At 33.2% G+C, this 27,570-nt stretch overlaps 1 protein-coding gene across 7 annotated transcripts in view; it reads left to right on the top strand.

Moving 5' to 3' along the window:
• The window catches only part of LYST (lysosomal trafficking regulator), a 221,227-nt gene that overhangs the window by 102,753 nt on the left and 90,904 nt on the right, over positions 1-27,570 (top strand). For all 7 annotated transcript variants that reach the window (XM_031966940.1, XM_031966938.1, XM_031966939.1 and 4 more), the window contains exons 16-26: positions 679-869; positions 6,618-6,863; positions 8,253-8,426; positions 9,240-9,389; positions 13,421-13,558; positions 15,258-15,456; positions 18,579-18,710; positions 21,889-22,513; positions 22,879-23,056; positions 24,263-24,432; positions 25,429-25,659. In XM_031966940.1, coding sequence (XP_031822800.1) covers positions 679-869; positions 6,618-6,863; positions 8,253-8,426; positions 9,240-9,389; positions 13,421-13,558; positions 15,258-15,456; positions 18,579-18,710; positions 21,889-22,513; positions 22,879-23,056; positions 24,263-24,432; positions 25,429-25,659 — 2,434 coding nt within the window. The remainder of the gene's footprint in view (positions 1-678; positions 870-6,617; positions 6,864-8,252; positions 8,427-9,239; positions 9,390-13,420; positions 13,559-15,257; positions 15,457-18,578; positions 18,711-21,888; positions 22,514-22,878; positions 23,057-24,262; positions 24,433-25,428; positions 25,660-27,570) is intronic.

Raw genomic sequence — 27,570 nt, 5'->3', positions numbered from 1 at the left:
TTTTTCTTTTCCTGAGGCAGTTGGGGTTAAGTGACTTGCCCAGGGTCACACAGCTAGGAAGTGTTAAGTGTCTGAGATTAGATTTGAACTCAGGTCTTCCTGGCTTCAGGGCTAGTGTTCCATCCATTGTGCCACCCACCTGCTCCTAAGGGTAGATGTTTTCTAAAAATTCTTCTCTAAGTTTTATATTGAAACATCCAGTTTAGATTTTTTGTTGTTTTTTCCATTTGCTTTGTTTTCATCATTATGATTTTCCTGGTTTTCCTTCACTTTGTAGTAGTTCATATAATTCTGTTTATGCTTCTCTGAATCTTTATGCCCATTGTTTCTTACAGCACAATAATGTTTCCTTTACTTTTATATTAAACATTTACAGTGTGCCAGGTGCTATGCGAACACATGGGATTTCAAAGAAAGACAAAACCATTGTTGCTGCCCTCAAGGAGTTCACAGTATTAATTGGGGAAACAGCACATAAGCAATCATGTATATACAAAATACAGAGAGAGAAGGAATTAATTGTGTTATGATTCGTGATCATAACCCTTCTCCCCCCCCAAAAAAAACTTAAAAAAAACAAACAAAAGAAAATACTGTAACTTTCAGATTCATGCTTTTTATGGATAATTGTGCCTGGCACATTTTGAAGAACTAACTACTTGTTTTCCTCCAATGTAGGAGCCAAGATTGGTTCACAAGAGGCCTTTTATCTTTATGCTTGTGGACCTGACTACACTTCTCTAATGCCTTGTAAATATGGCAAATCAGGAAACTATCACTCCAAATATATTAATAAAGAAATTCTGCAGTGTGAACAAATCAGAGAACTCTTTATGACCCAAAAAGATGTGGACATTGACCCCTTAATTGTAAGTTTGAAAAGTGATTAGAGAATTTCATAGTACTGTGTGTGTTTGTGTTTATTTTGTTATAACCCAGAATTATTTGTTTAAATAAGCTTTGAGAGTCTTTCTCTTTTGTTTTCTTGATTTTCCATCGTTTAAATATGATTTCTATTGAAAAATTATACATTCTGATATTCAGCCCATTGCCTCTGTAGAATTTTTATTATTTTGGGCTATTGGAATCATAATAACATTATTCTAGCACTTTGCAGTTTTGCAGGTCACTTATGAATTTGGGGGATAAATATTTATGAGTCATTTATTAATGAGGCAATATTAATCAGGAAAAGTATCATTTTGCATGTTAACCTTATTCTTTTTTTTCCTTTGTGTATCTACTGTAGCTGGTACAATTCCCTGTATATAGTAGGTACTTAATTAACATTTGTCATATTGATTCATTCTACCATAGGTCCCCAAATTTTGCTATTAAAATAGCTTTTCCTATGTAAAAATGTTTATTTTTATTTTTGTGTTCTGAATAGATGTATATATAAACCACATTAATGAAGCCTTTTGTTTTTTAATTTAATATTTTATTTTTAACATTAAACTTTGAGTTCCAGATTCTCCCCCTTCCTCCCTCTGAGAAGGTACATATGAAATTATGCAAATTATTTTCACGAAAGTCATGTTGCAAAACAAAGTACAGATCTCCCTCCCCTCTCCCTGAAAAAAAAAATACCTAAAGAAAAATAAATTTAAAAAAATACACTTCAATCTGTATTCAGACACATCAGTTCTTTTTCTGGGTATGGATAGTAGTCTTAGATCATTGTGTTGCTGAGAATAGCAAAGTCATTCATAGCTGATCATCCCATAGCATTGCTGTTGTTTTGTACACAGTACATTCTAATTTGCATGAACTTATGGAAGACTTTCCAGGTTTTTCTGAGAACATCCTGATCATCATTTCTCCCAGACCAATAATATTCCATCACATTTACATACCACAATTTATTCAGCCATTCCTCAATTGATGGACATTCGCTCAATTTCCCATTCTTTGTCCAGAAAAAGAACTGCTGTATTTTTGCATTTATAGATTCTTTTCCTTTTTTGAAAAAAAGTATCTTTGGGGAGATACATGCCTAGTAGTAGCATTAAGTCAAAGGGTATGAATGATTTTATAGCCCTTTGGGCATAGTTCCAATTTGCTCTACAGAATGGTTGAATCAGTTCACAATTCCACCAACAATGTTATAATGTCTCATTTTCCCCACATTTTCTCCAGCATTTGTCATTTTCCTTTTCTGTTTCATTAGTTAATCTAATAGGTGTGAGGTGGTAGCTCAGAATTGTAATTTCTCCAATTAATAGTGAGTTATTTTTTTCATGTAGCTATAAATAGTTTTATTAGTTCATTGGAAAACTGTTCATGTTTTTTGGTCATTTTCAATTGGGGAATGGCTCATATTTTTTATAAATTTGACTCACTTTGAGAAATTAGAGAAATGAGGTCTTCATCATTAGAAAAATTTGCTTCAAAGTGCTTTTTACAATTACTGTTATTAACTGTATTCCCACACATTTATTCTATTCTCTCTCTTCTTTCACTTTGTCCCTCCTCAAAAATGCTTTGTTTCTAACTACTTCCTCTCCCAATATACCCTCTCTTCTATCACTCACCTCCCCCTTTTCTTAATCTTTTCTCATCCTATTTTACTACAGGGTAAAATAGCTTTCTATACTATTCTATTTTATATATGAGTGTGAATGTTATTTCTTTTTTGAGCCAATTCTGATGAGAGTGAGATTAATTCCTTCACTCTCCCCTTTATTGTAAAAGCTTTTTCTTGTTTCTTTTATGCCATTCAACTTCCTCTTTCCCTTTTTTCCAGTACATTCCTCTCACTCCATAATTTTTTTTTTACATATAATCCTTTCATATTCACACTAGTACCTTCTGTCTACATCTACTCTTTCTAACTGCCCTAAAAATGAGAACGTTTTTATGAACTACAAGTATCATCCTCTCATGTAGGAATGTAAACAAATTAACCTTATTGAATTCCTTATGATTTTTCCATCTTGATTATATTCTTATGTTACTTTTGATACCTATATTTGAAAATCAGATTTTCTATTCAGCTCTGGTCTTTTCATTACAAATGCTTGAAAGTGCTGTACTTCATTGAACACCCACCTTTTCCTTGGAAGAATTATATTGAATTTTGCTAAGTAGGTACTTGGTTTTAATCCTAGCTTCAAAATATCTTATTCTAAGCCCTCTGTTCTTTTAATATACAAACTGCTAAATCTTGTGTTATCCTGACTGTGGCTCTACTATAATTAAATTGTTTCTTTCTGGATGCTTGCAGTATTTTTCCTTGACCTGGGAGTTCCAGAATTTAACATGACATTCCAGGGAGTTTTCATCTTGGGGTATCTATTAGGAGGGATTGATGGATTCTTTCCATTTTTCTTTTACTCTATGCTTCTAGAATATCAGGACAGTTTTCCATAGTAATTTTTAAAAGATATCTAGGCTTATTTTTTTGATCATGATTTTCAGGTAGACCAATAATTGGATCTGTTTTTCCAGTGAGATATCTCACATTATTTTCTAATTGTTCATTCTTTTGGGGTTTTTAAAATTGTACTTTGGCTGTTTTTATTATTTATTGATTTCTTGCAAAGTCATTAACTTCCATTTGTTCAATTCTAATTTTTAAGGAATTACTTTCCTCAGTGAGCTTTTGTACCCCCTTTGCCATATGGCCAATTTTGCTTTTTAAGGCATTCTTCTTATTGGTTTTTTGGTACTTCTTTGGGTTATTCTCATTTCTCTTTTCAGTTTTTCCTCTATCTCTCTTACTTGATTTTCAAAATCCTTTTTGAGCTCTTTCATGGCCTGAGATCAATTCTTATTTTGAATGTAGGAGATTTAACTTTGCTTTCTTCTTCTGAGTGCGTGTTTTGATCTTCCTTGTCATTATAGTAATTTTCTATGATCTGAATCTCTTTCTATTGTTTGCTCATTTCCTCAGTCTATTACTTGGCTTTTAATTCTTAAAGTAGGGCTCTGTTTCCAGGATGGAGGGTGCAGTGTCCCAAGGTTCTGGGGTTTTGTACAACTGTTTTCAGAGATTCTTTTAGGAATATATAATTTCTCAGTTCTTCGAGGGTGATATGAGCCAAGGAGAGGTATGTTTACTTTCCTTGGTCTATATACTCTGGTCTGTGAGTGACCACAAAAACTCTTTTCTAACCTGAAAACTGTGAGAGGAGGGTCCCTGATCCACTGTGGCTCTAAGTTCCAGTGTGCTATTGCTTCTCCTTCCCCTGGAATTATGAGCAACCAGAACTGAGTATAGGCAGAGTAAAAGTCTTGCTTCAGTGCTAGCAAAGAGAGCCCATAATATCCTTCTGATCTGTTCGGCCCCCTTAACATCTGTGGTCTAAGACCTCTGCTACTGCTACTATTGCAGATTCAGTGGCTTTTTAGGGCCTCTCCTGGTTTGCTGTGGCTCTCCTCGAACCCTAGTGTGACAAACCTTTCTTGCCACACTTCCAAGTAATCTTTGGTGTCTTTAGGCTGAGAGGTCTGCAAACCACTCCTGCCATCACTGATTCATGGTCCCAAGACCCACTTCTGGTTTTCTGGGACTGGGACTGAGATATACTCTCACCCTGGTGCAACAGACCTTTCCTGCTGAACTTCTAAGTTGTTTTTGGTTGGAAAATTGTTTTGCTTCGTCTTTTTATGGGTTCTGATGCTCTGAAATTTGTTGAGTTATTATTTAAAGGTATTTGGAAGGCTTTAGGAGAGAGCTCAGACAAGTCCCTGTCTTTATTCCTCCATCTTGTCTTTACTTCCGTAATGAAGCCTTTCTTAAAAGATTAATATTGCTTTGTAATTAATGTCTATAAAAATTTAATGAATTAATATTTTGATTACCTTCTTATTGATAGTTTTGATTACTTCATTCTTTCATTATGCTCACAAATTTTGATAAGGATATTCTTTTAAAAATTGTCCTATTTCACATGTATCTAGCACCATCAGTATAGCACCTCTCCTTACTTAGTAGAGTTTCTGCAGCCAAATACACTTCTCCCAAAAGAATCAAACAATTGAATCTTCTGAGATGAATCTTTCCAAGCTTATTTAGGCTGTTCTTCAGTTGACAGATATATAGTCTTTTCCTTTGCCTTTAAATTAAAGCCTTTCAAGGTTGACAGAAACTTCTATACTCTGCTATGATTCTATAAACCCAGAGTTAACTCCATACAATAATGGAGTGCTATGTTAGTATTTTAGTGGAAGAACATTAATATTACATGAGAAACAGAGAAAGGGAATCATGAGATGGAACTTGAAATAGAATTTCTACAATTTGTAATGGAAAATTCTCAAGAATTAAAAAAATATTATTCACATATTGACTATACATTAATAATGCAAGAGAGTGAGTTGGGTATTTTGGATAGAGCTTTGTACCTGACATGAGGAAGAGCTGAATGCAAATCTGGCCTTAGATATTTTCTAGCTATGTGATCCTGATCAGGTCACTTAACCTTTATCCGCTTGGGTCTTCTTCTGTAAAATAATGGCACCTGTTTGCCAGGGTTGTTGTGAAGATCAAACTAGATAATATTTATAAATAAAGTAACCTTACAAACCTTAAAGCACTTATATAAATGCTAACTATTAATGTAATTAAGAATTAATATTTTGCTTTCATCTGTTTTTTTTTGGGAAAGAATAATGCCTTAGATTTATTTGTTGTATGTTGTTCTGTGTCCCCCAAATTCCCAAAATCTTAGTGTAGTATTTATATAGATTTTGTCATCCATTCTGAATTCTCTCTTACCTTTTCACCTTTTTCTCTCCAATTGAGAAAGCATGTAATACTATATCTATTATACCTGTGAAATCATGAAAAAATATATTTCCACATTAGTCATACTTCAAAAAGAAAAAAAAAACAGAAAAATAAATAAAGTGAAAGAAAATATCCTTTAGTCTGCACTTAGTACAATTTAAAGCTCTAAAAACTTGAAACTTTTGGGGACATTTCACATCATTTTAAAATAACTACCTTTTCGATGTTATATTGTGGAGCTAGTAAGAAATGAAAATCTATTAAGTAGGGTGGATTCTGTTTTATATTATTTAACATATTTTTCATATATATACTTTTTTTTTTCCTGAGGCAATTGGGATTAAGTGACTTGCCCAGGGTTACACAACTAGAAAGCATTATGTCTGAGGTCAGATTTGAACTCAGGTCCTCCTGACTTCAGGGCTAGTATTCTACCCCATCGCACCATCTAACTGCCCTTATTTTTCCTAAATTTTTTATAAAATGACTTTGAACTAAAACTTTAATATCCTCTTGCATTAGGAAAAAATAAATCTCTGATTGATTATATTTAGGTTTGGCAGCTTTTCATATTTTATTGTAATAAAAAGAATGAGGTATTTTGAAATAATTTTTAATTTGGTTGAACAAATCTAAAACAAAGGAATAGCTTTTTCTAAATTTATCACCATGTTCTTATTATTGTTTTAATTCCAACTAGGCTTTGGTTTTTTAATGTTTCTAAAGTGGTTGATTTTGTAATCTTTGCCTCTCATTTCAAAGGTTGGTGTGCCTTGAGTGAAATAATTTTCTTCCCTTTACAGAAAAAAATGTAAAGATTAATTAGAAATTTTATCACTGTTAAAAGGATTTGTCACTGAAGAGAATATAATTTATTTTTCAGGAAGCTCTTGCTGTAGTTTATACTACTTGCCATCCTACCCAGTACACAATCTATGAACCAGTTATTAGACTTAAAGGGCAAGTAAAAGTTGTACAATCTCAAAGACCATTCAGTTTAAAAGAGACTCAAAGCTTCTTGTTGGAACCTCATCATTTAAAGTGTCTCCAGCCTACTGAATACAAATCTCTTCAGGGAATTCTGCATGAGATTGGTGGGACAGGTGCATTTGTCTTTCTCTTTGCTCGGGTAAGAATTAGAGATTGTAAAGTTACAAACGTATGTGCAAACTATATTCATCTCTTATTAAAAATGAAACTCGATGTTACTTATTATGAAGAAATTAAAGTGGGCAAAATAAAGTGGACAAAAATCATATAATTATAAAAATGATCAGAACACAGATTTTGCCACAACTAAACTATTGACCCATTAGATGATCATCTAGTATCACAACACTATTTAAACTGTTCTCTTATTATTCTGTTAGCCTTAAAGGCTAAGTGAAATATTGAAAATGTTTGAGATAGTGAAATTTTTTTTGGCAGTGTAATAAAACAACAGGCATGTATTATTATTAGAACTAGTATTATTTTCTATCAATATTCCTTCATCTAAACAAGAAATATCAATTTTTCTTGATAAAGTATTTTATCTTAATATGAATCTGAAAATCTTAATATGTTTTGGCTTTGAGTGAACAGAGTTCTTTGATTGATCAAGCAAAGCAACGCAAATTTTGCTATGTGACACATTTTATGTAACATGCGGGTTTCTTCTGTATTTGTTATAAAGGAAAAAATATACATCTCAATTAGTAGTTGAAAAAAGAGTCATAGGTAGCACAATATTATCAGTGAGACCAGGTTTTGGGAAAGTGCCTCCAAAATACTATTATAGTTATTTCATAATATATAAATATGCAATTTTAAAGAATATTACCAGTAATTAGGTACTTGGCTATATTATTTTAACTCTATGTTTAGAACTTTTGTGTTTTTATAAAATTTTAATAAATTCTTAATTTTTAAAAAATCAAATCTGATAGAGAAGGAAAAAATCCCAATAAAAGCAGCTTAGTATTGTTATGAATAGATTGTTGGTCTTAGAGTCAGGAACACTTGGAATCAAATTCCTTTAATATTTACTAATTTTGTGACTGGAGCAAGTCATTCTTATATGTGCTTTAGGATTTATCTACTAAGTCATAGATTGCAGAGATATAGTTAGAAAGGAAGATAATGTAAAGGCTATAGATAAAACATAAAAATAGGAAAATTAATTCAAGTCAAAATTAAAATTCAAGAATTTCTTTGTTCTTACTACTTTAATTTTTACTAAAAATAGAATTAGCACTCTCATGCTTTCCCAATACTACTTGCAAGAACCTCCTGGGATTTGTAAGATTATCACTTTGGCACTTGAATGTAGGCTTACTTAATTTTTGTTTTGTATTGAGGAACTTAGGTTTTTTTCTTCAATTAAATGTAATCAAGATCTGTGGCTATTCAGAAGAAATAAAAAGTTATAGGTAGAATAAATATCAGAATAAATTTTCAAATTATGTTATATATTGTTAAGAAATTTTCCTTGTTAGAATATATTCTTAACAAAACATTTTACCTACTTTAATTTTAGGTTGTTGATATCAGTAGTCGTGAGGAAACTCAGGCTTTAGCACTACAAGTAATACTTTCATTAACAAAATACAACCAGCAAAGAATGCAAGAAATGGAGAATTGTAATGGACTTTCCATGATCCATCAGGTGTTGATCAAACAAAAATGTATCGTTGGCTTTCACATTTTAAAGGTATGAGTCAATGAACTGTTTTCATACTTTTGAGTGTAGTTAAATCCATCTCTACAAAAACTTTATATCAGTACTCAATTTTATGTTCAATTGTAATTTTTATAGAAAAAGAGAAAGAATGTAAATGTTTTTTCTCTATTCAGAAGTAATCATCAGAACCCACTTATTTGTAATAAATTATTACATATGGGAATTTGGGTTTGAAGTATCCATAAAAAAGTTTCTGATTTTATAATGGTTGAATTTTTGTAATATGTTTAATACCTTTCCAGCTTGCACCAGCAACTTTTGTATGTTTTGAAAGCATCTTTCTTTAAAAAACTGGTTTAATAAGTGAATGATTATATTTAACATGCCATATTTTCTCCTTATCTAATTAAATTATTCAAAAGCTATTATTTTTTGTCTGATCAGCGATTCCAGTAGAATGGAGCAAATTACTATTTTTTTTTTTAAATTTCTTTAGAAGTCCAAAGATAGAATGAACTATCTGTTCATTAGATTTAAGACAAGATTGACTTTTGATTTGGTCTATTTAACATTTGGAAACCCGAATATATATATATATATATATCTGAAAAATATTTTAAAGCTTTCATTTTAAAAAATTATTTACAAGCATTTTGTATAATGCTAGATTGTTACTAATATTTTGAATTTAATATTATAAGTACCACTTTTCCTACTATGGCAAAGAACCAAACCTTTTTAAAAAAAAATCAAGTAAATATTTGTAGTTAAGCTTTTTACAAAATACTTCTGGATTAAGTTTTTCGATTGGATAATAAGTTTGTCTTTTTGCCTTTTCCATAGACCCTTCTTGAAGGTTGTTGTGGTGAAGAAATTCTCAGCATAAATGAGAATGGGCACTTTAAGCTGGATATAGAATCCACTGCAGTAATCCAAGATGTTAAGTTATTAGAAGAATTGCTACTTGATTGGAAGATATGGTCTAAAGCAGAGGCATGTACTGATAAATATTTGTCCTTTTTTTAAGAAGGAGTTCAGTGTGATATTATCTCATAAAGAAAAATATGTAGGTTATTTCTAGTTGTAAATCATGGACAGCTGTGATCTGAGGCAGGTCTGAAAACTGGGCAGGATAGGTATGCACAGAATTAGATCTATGTACAATTTAGAGATGAATGATGGTAGGAGTTAAGGAATGGGGCATGAAGTTATTAAGTACTGAAAAATTATAATTTATAGCGTCATATAAAACCAGGAGACATGAAACATCTTATAAAGTCCATGATGCAGGGCATAGGTTGGTGTTCAGAGCTCAAAGCCAGAGTAATGAAAGTATGGTTAAGGTATCTACCCTGTGGTTTAAAGATTAAAGGGTTAAGGTAGGATAGTAAAGGTAGAAAAGGATTTGAAGTATCTAGGTGCTGATCAATGTTAAGACAAGTATAAGGGTCAGGTAAGGAATTGAAATCAGATTGGCAACTAGAATCAGCATCTCAATATGTGGAATAGATTAATGCAATATTTCTAGGCATTTTAGTGCTCAGATGACTGGGCATTCTGAAGAGCCCATAAAGTTCCACTCCACAATCACCATCAGAATCTACTGTGAGATCATAGGATGCATAACTCAAGGGAATCTGCATAATATTAATAGCTGGAAGCTTTTTTATATCATTAGGAAACAAACCAGGTAGAGGTATGCTTGAAGTGAATAGACCAAAGTACTAACATATAACATAATTATTTTATTCAACAAATGTTAAGAACTTACACAACATTTTGTAGATGTATTATCTCATTTGGTTTTCACTACAACTCTGTGAGCTCTGTGGTATAAACATTGCTATTTCCATTTTTATAGATTGGGGAGGAAAAGGGAGTTACCTAAAATCAAAGCGCTTACTAAGTTCTAACCATTAGTTTTCTGTTACTTTGTTGCTTGTGAGGAAGGTACTGTGCTGAAGAATATTCACATATAGTATTTGAAGCCCATTTTATATTGTAAAGGAGGAAATGAGCCATACAAAATAGAAAATGAATACATTAAATGGTATTTTAAAAGATAGTGTGAGAATGCATAATGAGGTTTTTTTTTTTTTTTTTTAATGAACTGGCAATTGTCTTGAACATTAATGAAAGATTTTAAAAAACTAAAAGGGGGGTTATCTTCTAGACACAAAGAATGATCGGTGTATATTTAAGCTGTTTCATCTACATATTGGCCTATAGGAATTAGTACAACTATAAAATATATTTAATATGAATTCAAGGCTTGATCTATCAGTAAACATTTATTAAGCATCTACTAGGGATGGCTAGATGACACCATAGTGCACAGAGTTCTGGGCCTGGAGTCAAGAAGACTCAACTTCTTAAGTTCAAATCTGGCCTCAGACACTTACCAGCTGTGTGATCCTGGGCAAGTCATTTAGCCATATTTGCCTTAATTTCCTCATCTGTAAAATGAACTAGAGAAGAACATGGCAAATCATTCCATTGTCTCTGTCAAGAAAGCCCCAAATAGGTCATAAAAAGTTAGGCAGGGTTGAAAATGTCTGAACAACAATAACTGTTTCTCTGTACCAGGCGTTGTGCTGCACACAAGGGTTACAAAAAGAGGAAAAATAAATTCCCTGTCTTCAAGGAGCTTTTAATATAATGGAAGAGGCAACATGTTAAGCAAATATATACAAAGGAAGCTATGGGCAGGTAAATAGGAAATAATTAATAGAAAGAAGGTGTAGAACTAAGAGTGATTGGGGAAGCTTTCCAGTAAAAGAAGAGATTTTATTTGGAAATTAAAAAGAAACCAGAGAAGTCATCAGTCTTTGTAGTAAAGGATGAAAAACATTCCAGGCATGGGAGAAAAGCAGAGAAAATGCCATGATGTAGGGCTTTGAATGCCAAACAGAGCATTTTGTATTTGATCTTGCAAATAATAAGCAGCATTGGATTCAATTGCTTGAGACAAGGTGGGAGATGGGCGGCTGTGATATGATCAGACCTTCACTTTATGAAAATCACTTTGAGAACTGAATGGGGAAAGGCTTGAGACAGCAGTTCCTCCAGCAAGCTTTTGCAGTCATCAGAGTGTAAGGTGATAAGGTCTGCATTAGAGTGGTGACAATGTCCAAGGAAAGAGGGGGAAGGAAATTTGTGAATCGTTATAGAGATGATAATTAAATCCATAAGAGCTGATGAAATCTCCTTGTAAAAGGAGGAGATGAAAAGAAGGTCCAGGACAGAATCCTGAGGAACACCTGTGGCTAGGAGGCCTGATCTAGAAGATCCCACAAAGGAGGACTAGTTGTCAGGGAGCCAGTGGATTTTTCCAGTGGATGTTGGAAGCAGATGATCAGATAGCAGGCCTGGCTTCTCAAATTCTCTTCCCTCCAAAATGAAGGAGCACAGCTAGAGATCGAATATGAGCCTGCACAGTTGGAGAAAGAATTCCCATTCCCCCCAAGCTTCCTCTTTGACTTCCATCAGAAAAGAGGCCAGTGGGATAGGGAAGGCCTGAAGTCAAGTTCTCACTTTCACCTTATTTTGTTGTGTTTGAGATTGGTTCTTTCTATCATACCCATGCAGTACAGTAGATGCTTATGGAAGAGATCCTACCCTTGATTGGCACAGGAGCTTTAACATGTTCTGTTTCTTACCTGTTCTGGTTTGCCCCTTAACTAGAATACTGCTCCTTTCTTCCCTTTTCCATTGTTCTGGGAGGCTTACCAGATTGGTATTGGACTGAGTGCAGTCACCTGATTAGTTTAGTATAGTATGTCTTAGAACTTGTGAGCTCAGTCCGTCCATCAGCTTTAGCCTCTTCATTTGCAGGAATTACAAGAATTCACCGTCTTATATGGCCTAGCTTTTTTTCTTTTCTTTAAAGGCACATTTCTTAAATTCAGCAGCAGTTAATTAAAACTATTTAGAATCAGTTGCAGTAACATTTTCTCACTTTCTCAAATGTTTTTTGAAAAGTGCTTTTATTGCTCAGAAAATCTTTGAACCAAGGCTTCTCTTATCCTTGGCATACACCTTTTGTTAATTTTCTCATAGTATGGGACCTTCATTTGAACAAACAGTTTTAAAATGGTGGCTTTTAAGTTCAAGCAGATTTAAGCGGTTTTTTTCCTGGTTACTTTTAAAGTCAACAAATGTTAGCATTCACCATGTGCAGTGTGTACTATAATTAATACTGGGAGAGTTAAAAAAAAATGCATGACAGTCCCTACTATCAAGTTGTTTATATTCTCATTGGGGATTAAGAAAAATAGAATATATGACAAGTGCACATAATTATTTTAGTGGACATGGTGCTATAAATATTTCAAAGTGGGAGATATCACATACAGTTGGGAGAAGAATCAAGAAAGATTTCATTAAAGCTGCGGCATTTAAATTGAGCCTGGAAATATGTGTTTATGATAAGTATAAATATGGAAAGATAACATTTTTCACTCAGAGTACAGCAGGAGAATAGTCAAGGGGATGTAAAAATATTGAAATATATTGGGAGTAATCCTATTTTGTAAAGGTAGGAGGAGGAAGAAAGGCTGGAAAGATAATTTGGAATTCTGGTATAAAGAAACTTGGACTATGTAAACATTGAAGTTTTTTGAGAAGGGGAATGATAAGCTTTGAACTGTATTTTGCTGAATTTACTTTGGCATGAATATATAGGATGATTAAGAGGAGGAAAGAGGGATGTGTTAGATGATTTGCATCAGTACATTTTAAAAGCAATGAAATTTTAAGTGGCAACGACAGTGGGAAAAGTCATGAATTCAAGATAAAGCAATATGATAGAATTAATAATACTTAGCAACTAATTGAATAACAGCAAATTCACAAATAGAAAACATTTGACAAGTTATAGAAGAGTTGTTTATCTTTACTTTCAGATAAATTTGATCATTGTCATTAAGAATGTGGCTAATTTGGTATGTAGAATGTATTTTTAGAAAGCCATTTACCATATTTTAGCTTGCTCATTGGCTAATTGCTGTTGTTTATTTTTCCAGCAAGGTGTTTGGGGAACTCTTTTGGCAGCACTTGAAGTCCTTATTAGAGCTAATCACCACCTACAGATGTTTAATATCAAGCAATTATTAAAAGCTCGAGTGGTTCATCACTTTCTACTAACTTGTCAGATTTTACAGGTACTTTTACGAAATTTAAATGCTTTAAAAAACATTTTTTACTTGCCACATTCTTTAGTATTTAGGAATATAAGCTTTTGTAGAGAGATTAAAGTTGTTCTGCTTATACCTCAAAGGCAGAACTAGGAGATTTGTATGGGCATTATATAAAAGCAAATATGGGCTCAGGGTAAGGAAAACTTTCTAAGAATTAAACAATCTAAAAGGAGAATGAGGGAAGCAAAGTGGCACATTGGAGAGGCACTGGGCCTGCTATCAGGAAGGCTCATTGTCCTGAGCTCAAATCTAGCCCCAGACGCAAAGTATCTGTGTGACCTTGAGCAAGTCATTTAACGCTGCTATCTTTAGTTTCCTCATCTGTCAGATGAGCTGGAGAAGGAAATGGAAAACTACTCCAGGATCAAAATGGAAAACTACTCCAGGATCTCTGCCAAGGAAACTCCAATTGGGCTCTTAAAACAGAACGACCGCCAAAGGAGAATGACTTGCCTCAGCCAGTATTTGGTTTCATATTATAAATACTCGCTAACATTTGCATAGCACTTTTGGTTTGCAAAGTGTTTTACATGTTATTTCATATAATCCTTTTTTTAAAGTATTGTTATTTCTTCTATCCACTTGCACTTTTAGAAACTTGAATACTGTATCACTCCAAATCTAGGAGAAGCTGAGAGGAAGGCTTAGGATACTTGTTGCTCTTTTCTCTTCTATTTCTAGATCATTCTTCTGTGAAAGTCTCCAAATGATCTTTTCTCTGGAGAACTTCATGCACTCCAGTTATACCATCATTTCCTTATAATCAATCATTCCATTATTACTTTCCAATAATTAATTCTCTGCCCTTCTCCCTTGACCTTTTACCTATTTCTGCCTTGTTAATTCTCTTTCCTAGTAATCTTTGATCCCCTATCCCCTTTCCCTTTCAGTCTTGCTTCCTGAGTGCTGTGTATAATGATGATCATCAGATCCTGATTAGCAGTTTTCCATTTTGCTTCCTTTACATTTCATGGAAGAAATTAGCCCTAAAACAAGCCAAGAAATTATTTAACCACTTTGATTTTGGCAGAGCGAGCTTTAGCAGTTTATATATTTTTATGTTATGCCTTACAGGCTTACATCATCCTGGATTACATCACAGAATGTTAGAATTGGAAAAGAATATAGAAATCATGTAATCCAGCTGGCTCATTTTGCAAATGAGAAAACTGATACTAACATGGTTAATTGATTTGCCTAAAGTTACACATCATGTTTATGGGGATAGAATTTAGGAATTCTTACTATCAATCCATTGCCCTTTCCATTATGCCATTAGTGAATTCTAAATTTGGGGCCATATATATATACATTGAGACAGACAGCAAATATTTAATAATAATATTTAATAATGCTAATTATTCAGTATAATCCAATTCTATATGTGTACTTTATGGTAGCCAGTTAATTCCTATTTGCAAAAGTTCCTTGATTTTTGTCAGTTCAAGGACTTCTTTTCACATAGGATTCCTGTTTTGGAACTCCTGTATAACCTGTAAGTATCAGGACAGGCTTTGAACCCAGTTCTCCTTTACTCCAAGCATTTATCTCCTCCATCATGCTCTCTCTAAGATAAATATTCTCCTTTTAAAGAAATGTACTATGAAGTGAAGAATGTTGTTATTTGACAGTTCTTTTTTTAAAATAATGTTGTTGTTTCCAGGAACACAAAGAGGGGCACCTGGCTTCCATTCCTCAGGAGGTTTGTAACTCCTTTGTGAAAATAATTGAAGAAGTTCTTGGTTCGCCCCCAGATTTGGAATTATTGACACTTATTTTCAACTTCCTCTTAGCAGTTCACCCTCCTACTAATACTTATGTTTGTCATAATCCTACCAACTTCTACTTTTCCTTGCATATAGGTAGGTATATTCAATGTTAGAGTATATTTAATTATCTGATTTTTTTCCCCCACTTTGTTCAAAATAAAAGAGGGAAAAAAGAAATTCACATGATAACTTTATTTTATCTTTAAAAGAAATAACAAGTTCTATATGATAGATATGCAATTTCATGGGCAGTTTTTATTATACTGTATTATGGAAATGCTTGTTTTATCCCATAAATTAAAAGTAAAATAAATTTTTAAAAACGATAACATTAGGTATTCATTAAGTAGTTTTATGGAAGGCACTGTGTAAACAAAACATTCTCCAGTTCAAAAATTGTCATTAATGCCTCACAGCTTTTTGAATGAATTATACTTTAAAGTGTATCCTTATTTTGCTATCCAAAGTCCTCCACAATTTCTTTCTTGGTATTTCACCAGTCTTTCCCCTTACCTGTACACAACAGCTTTCAAAGTTGACAGGACAAATCTGGTTTATCCTGCATACTATAATGGGACATGGAAGTGGGATTTTAGAGATTTTACCCATACAATACAAAAGAATAGGCACATGAGCTTTTGTTGCATGCCAAGCACTGTGCCAGACTCTAGGGAAGATAGAAAATCTATTCCTTCTCAAGGGACTCATTCTAGTGGAAGAAAATAATTACATTAGCAGAGATACATATAATGTACAATAAAATATAGTTAAGTGCATTGAAGAAGTACAAAACAGTGCTGTGTGAAGTCTGATGAGAAAAGTTGATAAGCATAGGGATCATGGAAGATTTCCTATAGAAGATGGCATTTAAGTTGAGCTTTTAAGGAGTGACAAATTCAATTCAGAGAGAAAAAGGGACATTCTATGGGAAACAACAGTAGTTTAGGCATAGATTAGCAAGAATTCAGTGCCTATTCAGGGTCAAATAGTAGAATATTTTAGCTTGGAGCATGGAATGTGTAAATAGGATTAATATGAGATAAAGCTAGTTCCCAGATTATTGAAATTCTTGAATGCCAAACCAAAGGCTTAAACTTCACTTGGAGAGAATAGCTATTCACTAATGCTTTTTGAGGGGGTGGGGTTTGCAGGGAGGTTGGGGCTGGCATGCAGGCAGTGAAGTGACATAAATAGATCCGTTTTTAAATTTAAAAATGTTATTTTGGCAGAGATATGAAGATTGGGTTGGAAACGGAAGAGAATTGAGTATGTGAAACACAATAAGAAGGCAATTTCAAGAGTACAGACCATTGGAAATGAGAACCTGTAGAATAGTAGCAGTAGAAATTGATGTTAGAAATTCTGTGAAGGCAGAGTTGGTAGGACTTGGTAATTGCTTAGATATGAAAGGTGAAAAAGTAGAAACAATCAAAGTTACCATAACATTGCAAACATAGATTTAATAAATGATTGTCCCACTCAATAACATTTAAAAAGAGAAATGTATATAGCAGAAGAGATGATGAGCTTAGTTTAACCTGCTTATATTTGAAGTATTAATGGGACATTCTAGTAGAGATGACCTGTGAACAAAAAAATAGATCTGGAGTTCCAAAGAAAAGTCAAGACTATAGAAAGTCATTTAGGTGTCATCTTCATTGAGTTGGTAATTGTAATTAATCAGTGTTTGTTAAAGTTACTGTTTTAGGGATAGTTTAGTTCCCTTATGAAAGGGGGGGAGGTTGTAATGATTAAATGATGAATGAGTAGTAAGGAAATAATACCAGTGAAGGTGGACTCCTTTTTCAGAGTTTAACTAGTAAAGGAAGGAGAGAGTGTGTTGGTTTCAGAAGATAGCAGGGTTGAGAAAAGGGTTTTTGTGTTGGATTTTAGGATGTTTAAGAACTAATCAGATTCTTAGAGGAGAAAGATCCAATTAGAGAGAGCTGAACATATAATAAGAAATGATTAATAATTCAAGGTCTGCAGGAAACAGGAGATCAAGTGTAGTGTAGTTAGTGTGGTCAGCTCTGGTGAGGAGAATAAGAAAACTCTTGCTCTTAGAGAGAAAGAAGAATATATAAGACATTTTGAGGTAGAGAGAAGAGTATGCAACAGCAGAGATGTGGAATAAGTAACCATGAAAGTTGAGATAATATTGCATAATGGTCAGTCATCAGGGTTTTCTCCCTCATGAGAAGTGCAGTAGAGAAGATAACCCAAGGTTATTATTATGAAAAGAATAGATTGCTTGTGAAGGCATCAGGTGCCAAGTGTTATTGATGTTCTTTCCACATTTCTTGACTCTATCCACTCGTAGAACTACTACTTTAGTTAATCATCTCATCCCTACTCCCTAGTTAATCTTCCAAGTTCTATTTATTTACTTCCATCAATCTGTCTTTTGCATTGCATAAAATAATCTTTCTAAAGTATAATATGATTATATCATTCCCTTTGTTGATAATCTTCAGTAACTTCCTGTTGCACCCAGGATCATTTATTTTGGAGCTTGGCAGATGATCCTGTTGAGGATATGGAGAGGATTATATAAATTAAAAGTTTCTGAAGATATATTAAAATAACTAAACTAAACAGTGGTCTCGATGATATTGTGGAACATAGTAGGCTATCTTTGCTTATTTTCCTATTAATTGCTTCCTCCATAATCTTTAAATAGACATTTATTAAGCATCTGCCATTTAAACACCATTGTGAAAGGTCTTTGTGAAGAATATGAGAGAAATAGAAAATAGAATAATTTCTTCAGAATAAAGACTATATGTTTAGGTACATACTGAAATAGGTCTGTAAACATCATTTTGGATGTTCCATCCATCAGTGCAGATCCTAATCTATCCATCCCTGCCCATGTGTGCAGAGACATATAAAGACATATGTCTTTATCCTTCCATAAATTAAGTATATAAGATGAATAAATAAGGGCTTTATCTTGAAAAGAAGTGCTAATCTGTAATTGTTACTATAAATGCAATAAAAAATTCTGTGTAAGAAAGAATAATATAATTAGCTCATATGTTCCCCTCAAAATTATATTTATATTTCTAGGATTTGTTGTAAATATTAGATCCTTTATTAAAAATTAAATTTAAGGCACTGAGTTAAATGATTTCATTTAATGAATTCCCCTTTTTATGATTCTTTTAAGGAAAAAATTTCTTAATGATTGAATTGTTCCTCTTGTTTTATTCTAGATGGCAAAATATTTCAGGAAAAAGTACAATCAATCATGTACCTGAGGCATTCCAGCAGTGGAGGAAAGAGTATTACTAGTCCTGGATTTATGATTATAAGTCCATCTGGTTTTACAGCTTCAGTGTCTGAAGGTAACATTGGCCACAACACTACTTCCTTCCCTTCCTTCTACTCCTTGCAAAAAACAAAACAAAACCAAAAAAAAACTAGAATCACCTTATTTTTAGCCTTTGGTATGTATGTAATATAAGGCTAAATTGGGGAAGATTAAGAATATTTTTATGGAAGAGCACTTTTATTATATTCCACATGAAAAAGTAACTCAAAAATAGCCTACCAAATTTCTGTTCAAGTTAAATCCTTAGGACATCTAATAAAATGAGTATACAAGAAGTAAATATTCCAAATAGAGGTAAATTCAAATAATCTAGAGTTTTTGCCCTGACTCTGATCTCATCATGCTCATTCACCTTAATTCTAAGACCATTTCTCTTTCTTATCTTGCCACTATCATTGCATCTTTCCTCTTCTACCTTTGACTTAGCCCTGTATTGATTGCTTTCCCTGTCTCTGGTTCTGTTCTATTCCATACCAGTTCTTTCAGTACCTATAAATCCCCAAACCATAAATTAGAATAGATGTACAGTTGTCATTACTCACATTTTTAGTTTATATGAGATTCCATTTTTGTTATACCACCAAAATACCTGAACAGTTTTTAGCAGTTTCCATAGCTTGTAGTTAAAAGATTAGTTTTAAATCCATATTGTATTATTTTTATTAGTAATTTTTCAAGAGCATGCATTTTTTAAAATTGTGGAACTTGGAAGTTGGAAGGGATGTCAGTGCTTATCTTGTCCTGCCTAAATACAAAAGAATCCCCAGTGCAATATAGCTAACAAGTGGTTTTCTAACCTTTTCTTAAAGATTCCAGAGGACACCCTACCACTTCTCTAGGCAGTTCATTCCACTTTTGAATACCTCTATTCTTTGAAAATTTTTCCTGTCAGTAAGACTAAATTTGCTTCTTTGCATCCTCCAAAGAATACTTTTGATTATTCCTTCTTGAGCCAAACAGAGTAAGTCTCATCCCTCTTCCATGTGACAGCCCTTCTTAATATATCATGGACTCTAGGCCTTTCACAGTCCTGATTAACTTCATCTGGATACTCTTCAACTTTTGTTATCTTAAACGGTGGTACCTTGAACTAAACACAGTACTCTTGATAAAGTATGAAAAGAGTAGAACAGTAACATATCTTTATTCCTAGAAATTATGCCACAATTAATGTAGTTTTAGACAAAGTTTCTTACACTGTGAGTTTCAACTCCATATAGTGAATGTGGAGGTCTCAAAAAAATTTGACAATAGTAAAAGTATAAAATATTCCACCAGGATTTAAAGGCTTGATTTGCATATTAGTTTTTTTCTATCTATATGCCCAGGGTGGTGTAAAAAATTCTCAGGCAAAAAAGCATTATAAGTGGAAAAAGTTTAAGAAGCCCTGGTCTAAGATTCCATTAATATTTTTGTCTGATATAGCTCACTGGTAAGTCAGACAATAAACATTTAAGTACTTGTTATGTGCCAGGCACTGTTAATAAGCTTTATGAATACAAAAAGTGGCAAAAGATAATCCCTATCCTCTAGAAAGGAGGCAAGAAACAAATATACATGATAAAAAAGAATTAAGAAAGGCAAAGCCCCAGAATTAACAGGGATTTGGAAAAGCTTCCTGTAGGAATTGAGATTTTTAATCAGAACTTAAAAGAAATAATGAAAGCCAGTAATTGAAGATGAGGAGGAAAAGCATTCCAGGCTTGGGAGATGGCTAGATAAAATGCCTAGAGTTGAGAGAATGGGATATTTTATTTATGGAGCAACAAGAAGGCTGGATAGAAGAGTATGTGGTGGGAAGCAAAATATAGGAAAACTGGAAAGGTACTAAGAAGCCAAGATTATGAATGCCAGAGTATAGTATGGAGTATCACCTGATGGTGATAAGGAATCACTGGGGTTTATTTGGCAGGGGGGGTGAGGTGAGGGGCATGGGGGGGGGGGGGGGGGGGGGAAGGGAGTTAGGAAAGGAAGGAGTGACATAATTAGACCATAAGAAGATTACTTTGGTGGCTGAATGGAAGATGGATTGGAATCTATAGAAACTTGTTGACTTATATTAACTAATTACTAGTAATTATACTGCTTATCTTAAACTTGAAGTCTACTACAAAACCCATATCTTTTTTCAGAACAACTGCTATATACTATTCCTCCATCATCTTATGCTTGTGATATTAATATTTTATTGTACCCAATATAAAATTTTACATTTTATACCTATTGAATTTCATCTTAGTAGGTTCAGCCCCATGTGGACTTATTCAATGTCTTTCTTATAAACATCATTTTGAAATATTTTGTTGTTTATCCAAAGTGTCACTAATTTTTCAGTTTTAAAATTTTTAATCTATTTATATTTAACGTTAGTAGAGCCAAGTTTATATTTTCTTCCATTTGTTTCTACCCTTTTTATCTGAATTAGGATTTTTAAAAATTCCTCTTCCTCTACAAAGAAATTACTTTGTCTCTTTTAATTTTTGCTCAATTTACTTTGACAACTCTTCTAAATAGGCTTTCTTTCCTGTTCCCAAATCTCTCCATTTGTCAGCTCCCTCTCTCTAGTTTTGGATCTTTGATTAATTTATTAATTCTTTTATCTTTTTTTCCCTTTAATCTAGTTATCGAGTTCTTTCCCTCCTTTTTTTTTTTCTCCCTTCAGTTAAATCAGGTAAAATTTTGGGTCTTTTTTGTGTCAAAGCAAGCATCCCTACAAGTACCTCAGTAGCACAACTCCACAACACTACTTTATTTAATAGTATGAACGCTGAGTAATCCAGAAAAGGTTAACTTAGATGCATGATAAACTAGGGAAGGACAGAATTTAGAAATGGAAAAATAATAGGATTTGTGCTCAGAATTCCCTGGATGACAAAGCACTTAATTACCAGGCCTTTTCCCCCTCATCTCTAAAATGAAAACTTAGACCACATACACTCTAAGGTTCTAACTAGTTCTTAAATAATTCTCATAATGAACTGTAACATAATCATGCATGTAATATATTTTAGAAAGAATTCCATCTTGGTTTTTAAATGTTTTGGTACTTAAAAGTAATAAGCAGCAGATATCTAGAAAATCCCTTTATTCATTTCGTACTTAAGTGAATCATTTTATTCTGTGAAGGCAGCTGGGCAGATGAAGTGTTCTAGGTATAATCTAAAATGTTATTTCTTATTTGATCTTGTTAGGAAGCAGTCCTCCAAGCATTATTCCACAGCAGAATATAGTTCAAATGCTGCGCTCTAAAAGTGTACCAGCGTCACCTGCTTCTTCACCACTTGTGCATCAACGTAAGCTGTCAGGAAGTTTCGACAATTTACAAAATATTCCAGATAATGACATTTCTACTCAACCAGAGAAAGTTAACTCTGGGAGGAGTGCCGATATATTGAAAAAAGTCCATGAGGAAATATTCATCAGTAGTTGTGAATCAGCAAAAACTGTGTGTGAATCAGAAGAATCACCTTCCCCACAAATTTTTGTCAATGATGTTCCAAAACCAGAGTCAGAAGAATATCCATCGACTGTGTTGAACAACAAAGATCCAAATGCAGATCTGAAATTAGATGGTGATAGTCCTGGAGATGAGATCTCCTTACGTCGTCCTGATAACCTAACGGTTCTTTCTTCATTTCAGAGAAGCCATAGTATTATTGCAAGTTTGGGGCTAGCTTTTCCTTCTCAGAATGGATCTTCAGCTGTTGCACGATGGCCAAGTCTTGCTGACAAGAACATTGTTCCTGAAGATTGGGAAAACTTTACTTTTACTCCAGGTTATGAACAAACTTATAAGCAAACTACAAGTACTGATAGGTATGCAAATAATAAATTTTTCTGTGAGAACATTAACATTTCTTGAAATTAAATATGTCTTCTTTCTTTTGTTCCTTATATTTAGGACACATTTTAGTGACCAAAAAGGTCTCTTAAAATGATAGATAGTATTTATTTCTATTTAATCATTGGATTATTAGAAAATTCTTTAATTAGAGAAATCTTTTAAAAAATAGTTATGTACACTTAAACACTGGTAATTCTATTAAGCAAACTTGTGAATAAGTATTAAGTTAGAAAACTTATAAATATTAGAGACTCTATTCAATATTATAGGAATACACTGATGTGTGATAAATATCTTTCTTACTATGTAGATAATACTTTCTTTTTCTTATTTTTAGTTCAGCTGAGGACTGTCTGGTTCTGATATGCTGTGGGTTATATGACCTCTTACGTGGAGTTCTTCTGATACTACCTGATATCATGCTTGAACATGTGATGGACAAACTTATTCAAACCGACACACTTATAGTTCTTCTCAACCACCCATCACCTCTTATACAGCAAGGAGTTATTAAAGTAAGAACAAATGTTACATGTGACTTTTAATTTAGAAAATATCTGTAAACGAAATTGAATTACAAATATGATTGTAAAATAACTCTAAAGCTTAACTCAAGAGTAGTAATGAACTAACAAAAAACCATAGTCTTCTTTTATTCCATTTTCATTCAATTGTCAACCTCCATTTAGTTCTTGAAATTCTAGGTCAGTGAAATATTTTTGACAACAAATTCATGGATCTGATTATTTTCAAATCATTTGCAACAGATTGGGAAAAACAGGAATTTTGTATATGGAATTCTAAATTAATTTTGTCATTGAGTGTTTCTCAGATACATTACAAAATGAATATATCTGTTTACCTTTCACAGAATCACAGATTTTTTAGAGTTAGAAATAACTTGAGGAACCATCTAGTCTTTCCAAAAAGAATCCCTACTAAGAAACCAACAGTCATCATCCATTCTTTGAAACTTGATGTTTAAAAACAAAAAACAAACAAAACTTTCATTTTTCATATTTTGAATAAGATTTTATGGCTCACTTCCTTATTATATGATTTAAAGCAATTATCTGATTGTTTTCTTCAGAGATAAAGAATGGGTGTTCAGCTTTTAGCTTGGCCTAAAGTTGTGATGGGGCAAAGACCATTTTCCCAGACAAAGGAAAAAGTGCTGTTTTTTTTCTGAGATCTATGTAAATCTATCATTAGAAATAAATTTTAATAGTAGTTTAGTTTGATGGCAATGTTTTAGTGCTTCTTAGCTACATAACAAAATGAACAGAAAGCACAGAATCACAAACTTTATAGAGTTGGAAAGAATCTCAGGAACCCTCTAGGCCCAAAAGGAATCCATATTATAAAAATGCTTGCCAAGGCATCATCCATTATTTGAAACATAGTGCTTAAATTTTTTTACATTTCTCAGCTTTTTAGGATAAGATTTAGTGACTTACTTCCAAAAAGTTTCATCATATTAAAGTGATTATGTGATTGTTTTCTTCTGTGATAAAGAATAGAGATTCTATTTGGTATTATATTATGCTTTGTTACTAACTCTGAATTCTAAAAATCATAGCAAATTTCTTTCTTACTGTAGTGATGATATTTTCTCTTTAAGTTAATTTCTTTTTCTAATGAAGTTAATCAGAATAAACTGCAAATATATTTTTTAATACAAACATAAGCGGCTAAATTGTCATAATCATTTTTTTGCTTAGCTTTTGGCTGCATATTTTAGTAGAGCATCTAAGGAGCAGAAAGATAAATTCTTGAAGAATCGTGGATTTGCCTTGCTAGCCAATCAGTTATATCTTCATCAGGGAACTCAGAAACTTTTGGAGTGTTTCATGGAAATGTTCTTTGGCCATCCCATTATCCTTGATGATGAGTAAGTGTGCTTTTTTTTTCCCCCTTGATGATCTCTTCCCTTTTAGATTTAACAAGAATTCAGGAAATAAGTTAGAAGGCAACCTTCAGATAAATTAACTAATTTTTGTGGGTATGATGTGCTTTAAGAGGTAGCATAATGAAATCGCAAGAGAGCTAGAAGATTATCAGCTGCAGAACGATTGTTGATCTCCATTAATAAAATCAATTTCTTTGCTAGTTCTCTACACCAAGAAATCACAGGTCCAGACCACCTTGCCAGAATCGCACTTTAATGTATTTTTATGTATTGCTAATATAATTTCTGTTCATTTTATCTGTTAATCAAGGAGCAAGTATTGGCTAGCTATCAAACATTTATTAACCACATACTGTGTATTTGCTATATATGTGCTAGGCAGTGTTGAGAAAATATTCCTGGACCTTGAGTCAGGAAGATTGCACCCAAGTTCAAATCCGGCCTCAGACAGTACTTACTCTGGAGTAAGAAAGATTCCTCTTCCTGAATTCAAACCTGGCCTCAAACCCTTACAGCTAGGATCCTAGACAAATCACTTCACCCTATTTGCCTCAGTTTCCTCATCTGGAAAATGAGCTGGAGAAGGAAATGGCAAACCCCTTAAAGTATCTATGCCAAGAAAACCCTAAATGGAGTCATAAAGAGTTGGGCACAACTGAAAAATAAGTAAACAACAAAAATAATAGTACCTGCCTCCCAGGGTTCTTGTGAGGGTCAAATGAGATAATAATTTTAGAGAGCTTAACAGAGTTCCTGGCACATAGTAAGTGCTATGTACAAGTTGAATATGATTGTTACATCTCTCAGTGCTGCTTCTTTAACATTATATATAAAATTGTCTTAGGTATTAGTGACATAGACCCTTAAAAAATAATAGTCATTAAAATAGAGGAAATGTCAGATGTGTTACAGATATTTTTCTCACTTTATACCTTATTTCTAACTAAATGATGTTCATCATCTATTTTTTTTAAATAGACTTGATCTTGAAGAAGTGAAAAACATGGAACTTTTTCAGAAATGGTGTATCATTCCAGTCCTTGGACTAATAGAGACCTCTCTCTGTGACAACACACTCTTACACAACTCTCTTTTTCTTCTTCTTCAAATTTTAAATTCTTGTTCTAAGGTGACAGATATGTTGCTGGATAATGGCCTCTTATATGTATTATGTAACACCATTGCTGCCTTAAATGGACTAGAAACAAAGTAAGTATTATATTAGTATATTTTAAGTTGTACTTTAATAAATTGGAAAGAGGAAAATTTGTAGTTGGTCCTAGAAGTATTAGGGAATCACTGGAGTTTATTGAACAGGAAAGTGACATGGTTATACCTGTTCTTTAGGAGAATCGCTTTAGATATTTATGTGGAGAAGGTGGTAAGAAGTGATACTGAAGATAGAATAATTAGGAAGATATTTAAGTAATACCAGTGAGAGTTGATAAAGTCCTTAACTGGGGTGATGTGAGTACAGTCAAGGGGATTGATACATAAAAGATTTTGAAAAAGGAGAAATCAGCCAGACTGAGCAACTTAGTGACAAGACTTCATTGGAAGCATAGGATGATGGAGTTGAAGATTCAGGATAATGTTGGATGATGGGGAGAACAATGATAACTTTAGTAGAAATATTACAGTTCAGAAGAGGGATAAATTTCAAGATTCCTTAAAAGATATAAATATAGAGAAAAACTTTGATCTAATTTTAAATATTAGATAAGGCTTAAGGCAGGGAGATGTATGTTCATTAAAAGCACTTGCAAGTATCAGGGAGAACGTGCAATATAAAATCCAAATGGAGTAGAAATTCCTTATAGATGATCATTTACTCCAGATAATTGCTATTTGTAAATGACATTTTGTTTTATTAAGTGCTAGAACATTGAAAAACCTCCTAAACCACACAACATAGTTTGTCCCAACAACTACATGGGGAAAAACTAAATGGATGAAAAGTGCCTGTTATGATATGCAGCTATATAAACAGTCTATAGAGCTGGTTCATCAATATGTGTATCTTGAAAAACCAGTAAATAGCCAGTAAAATAGTCTCAAAATTAAGTAGAAAGAAGACCATAGCTTCTTAGAGCTGTCAGAGATCCTTGTTATGGATGAAGAAACTGAAAAACAGAGAGATGAATGAACTGTATTATTGGGAAATTAATAACCCCAAGCTTCTTCCTGAAACAAATGCCCATCTTTTTAACATCAATATTTTTGCAGTGAAATCTCAGTCTTTGAAAAATTAATGTTGTGGATCACTCAAAGAACAGTGGAGAGATGCATGTGGGAGTGAGTAGGCTGTAACGTGTTACCAAAGAAGAATTGCATAGGAAAGTGGCATAAAAGATAACATTCAAAATGTGAAACTAGAAAAGTTAATAATCCAGGAACATTAGTCCTGGGGATAACTAATGGATAGGTTATGGTCTCCAGTGGTATTTACATAATTGCAAGGGGGTTGCAATCTAGAAGGGGCTTACTAGCTTATTGAACAAACCTCTATATAAGATTTATGGGAATGCACAAAACAGTGTTGCCTAGATTGAGAAGGCATGAATAAGAATTTTCTACAACATTAGTCTGCATAATTAATACTACTAAGTGATGTGAGATTACAGATCCAATTAAAATATTGAGAAACCGTAGTACGTTGAAAGAAGGATGGCAAAATGGCAAGGGTCCTTGCAACTGTTATGTGAAGATTACTGAGAATGTAGGTCAATCTCACTCAGATAAGAAAAAAGGTTAATAAGGAGGATAATCATTACCTTCAAAATTTTACGCATTCTAGTATAATTCACAACTCAAAAATTTGTGTTTAAAGCTTATATCACTTTTCTCAAACATCCTTCAAGCCATGTGTACTATTGAAGCCAAGAATTATCTTCACCTTTTAAACTAAGAACCTGGGGCTCAGAGGGATCAGTGGCTCACCACACAATTCTCATGTCTTGAAGTATTAAAATCCATGTTTATAGATTTGAGATTCAACATTCTTTATATGATGCCATGTTCCCTGTCAATGTAGAATTGAAATTGAACCTTGTCTGCTTGGTCTCAGATGATATAAATGAATGTAAGGGGAGATGGATTTCAGCTCAGCACAAGAAAGAA

This window comes from Sarcophilus harrisii, chromosome 4 (genome assembly GCF_902635505.1).
Source record: "Sarcophilus harrisii chromosome 4, mSarHar1.11, whole genome shotgun sequence".
NCBI lineage: Eukaryota > Metazoa > Chordata > Mammalia > Dasyuromorphia > Dasyuridae > Sarcophilus > Sarcophilus harrisii.
Note: the sequence above shows the minus strand (reverse complement) of the source record. Positions and strands in the feature narration are given on the sequence as shown.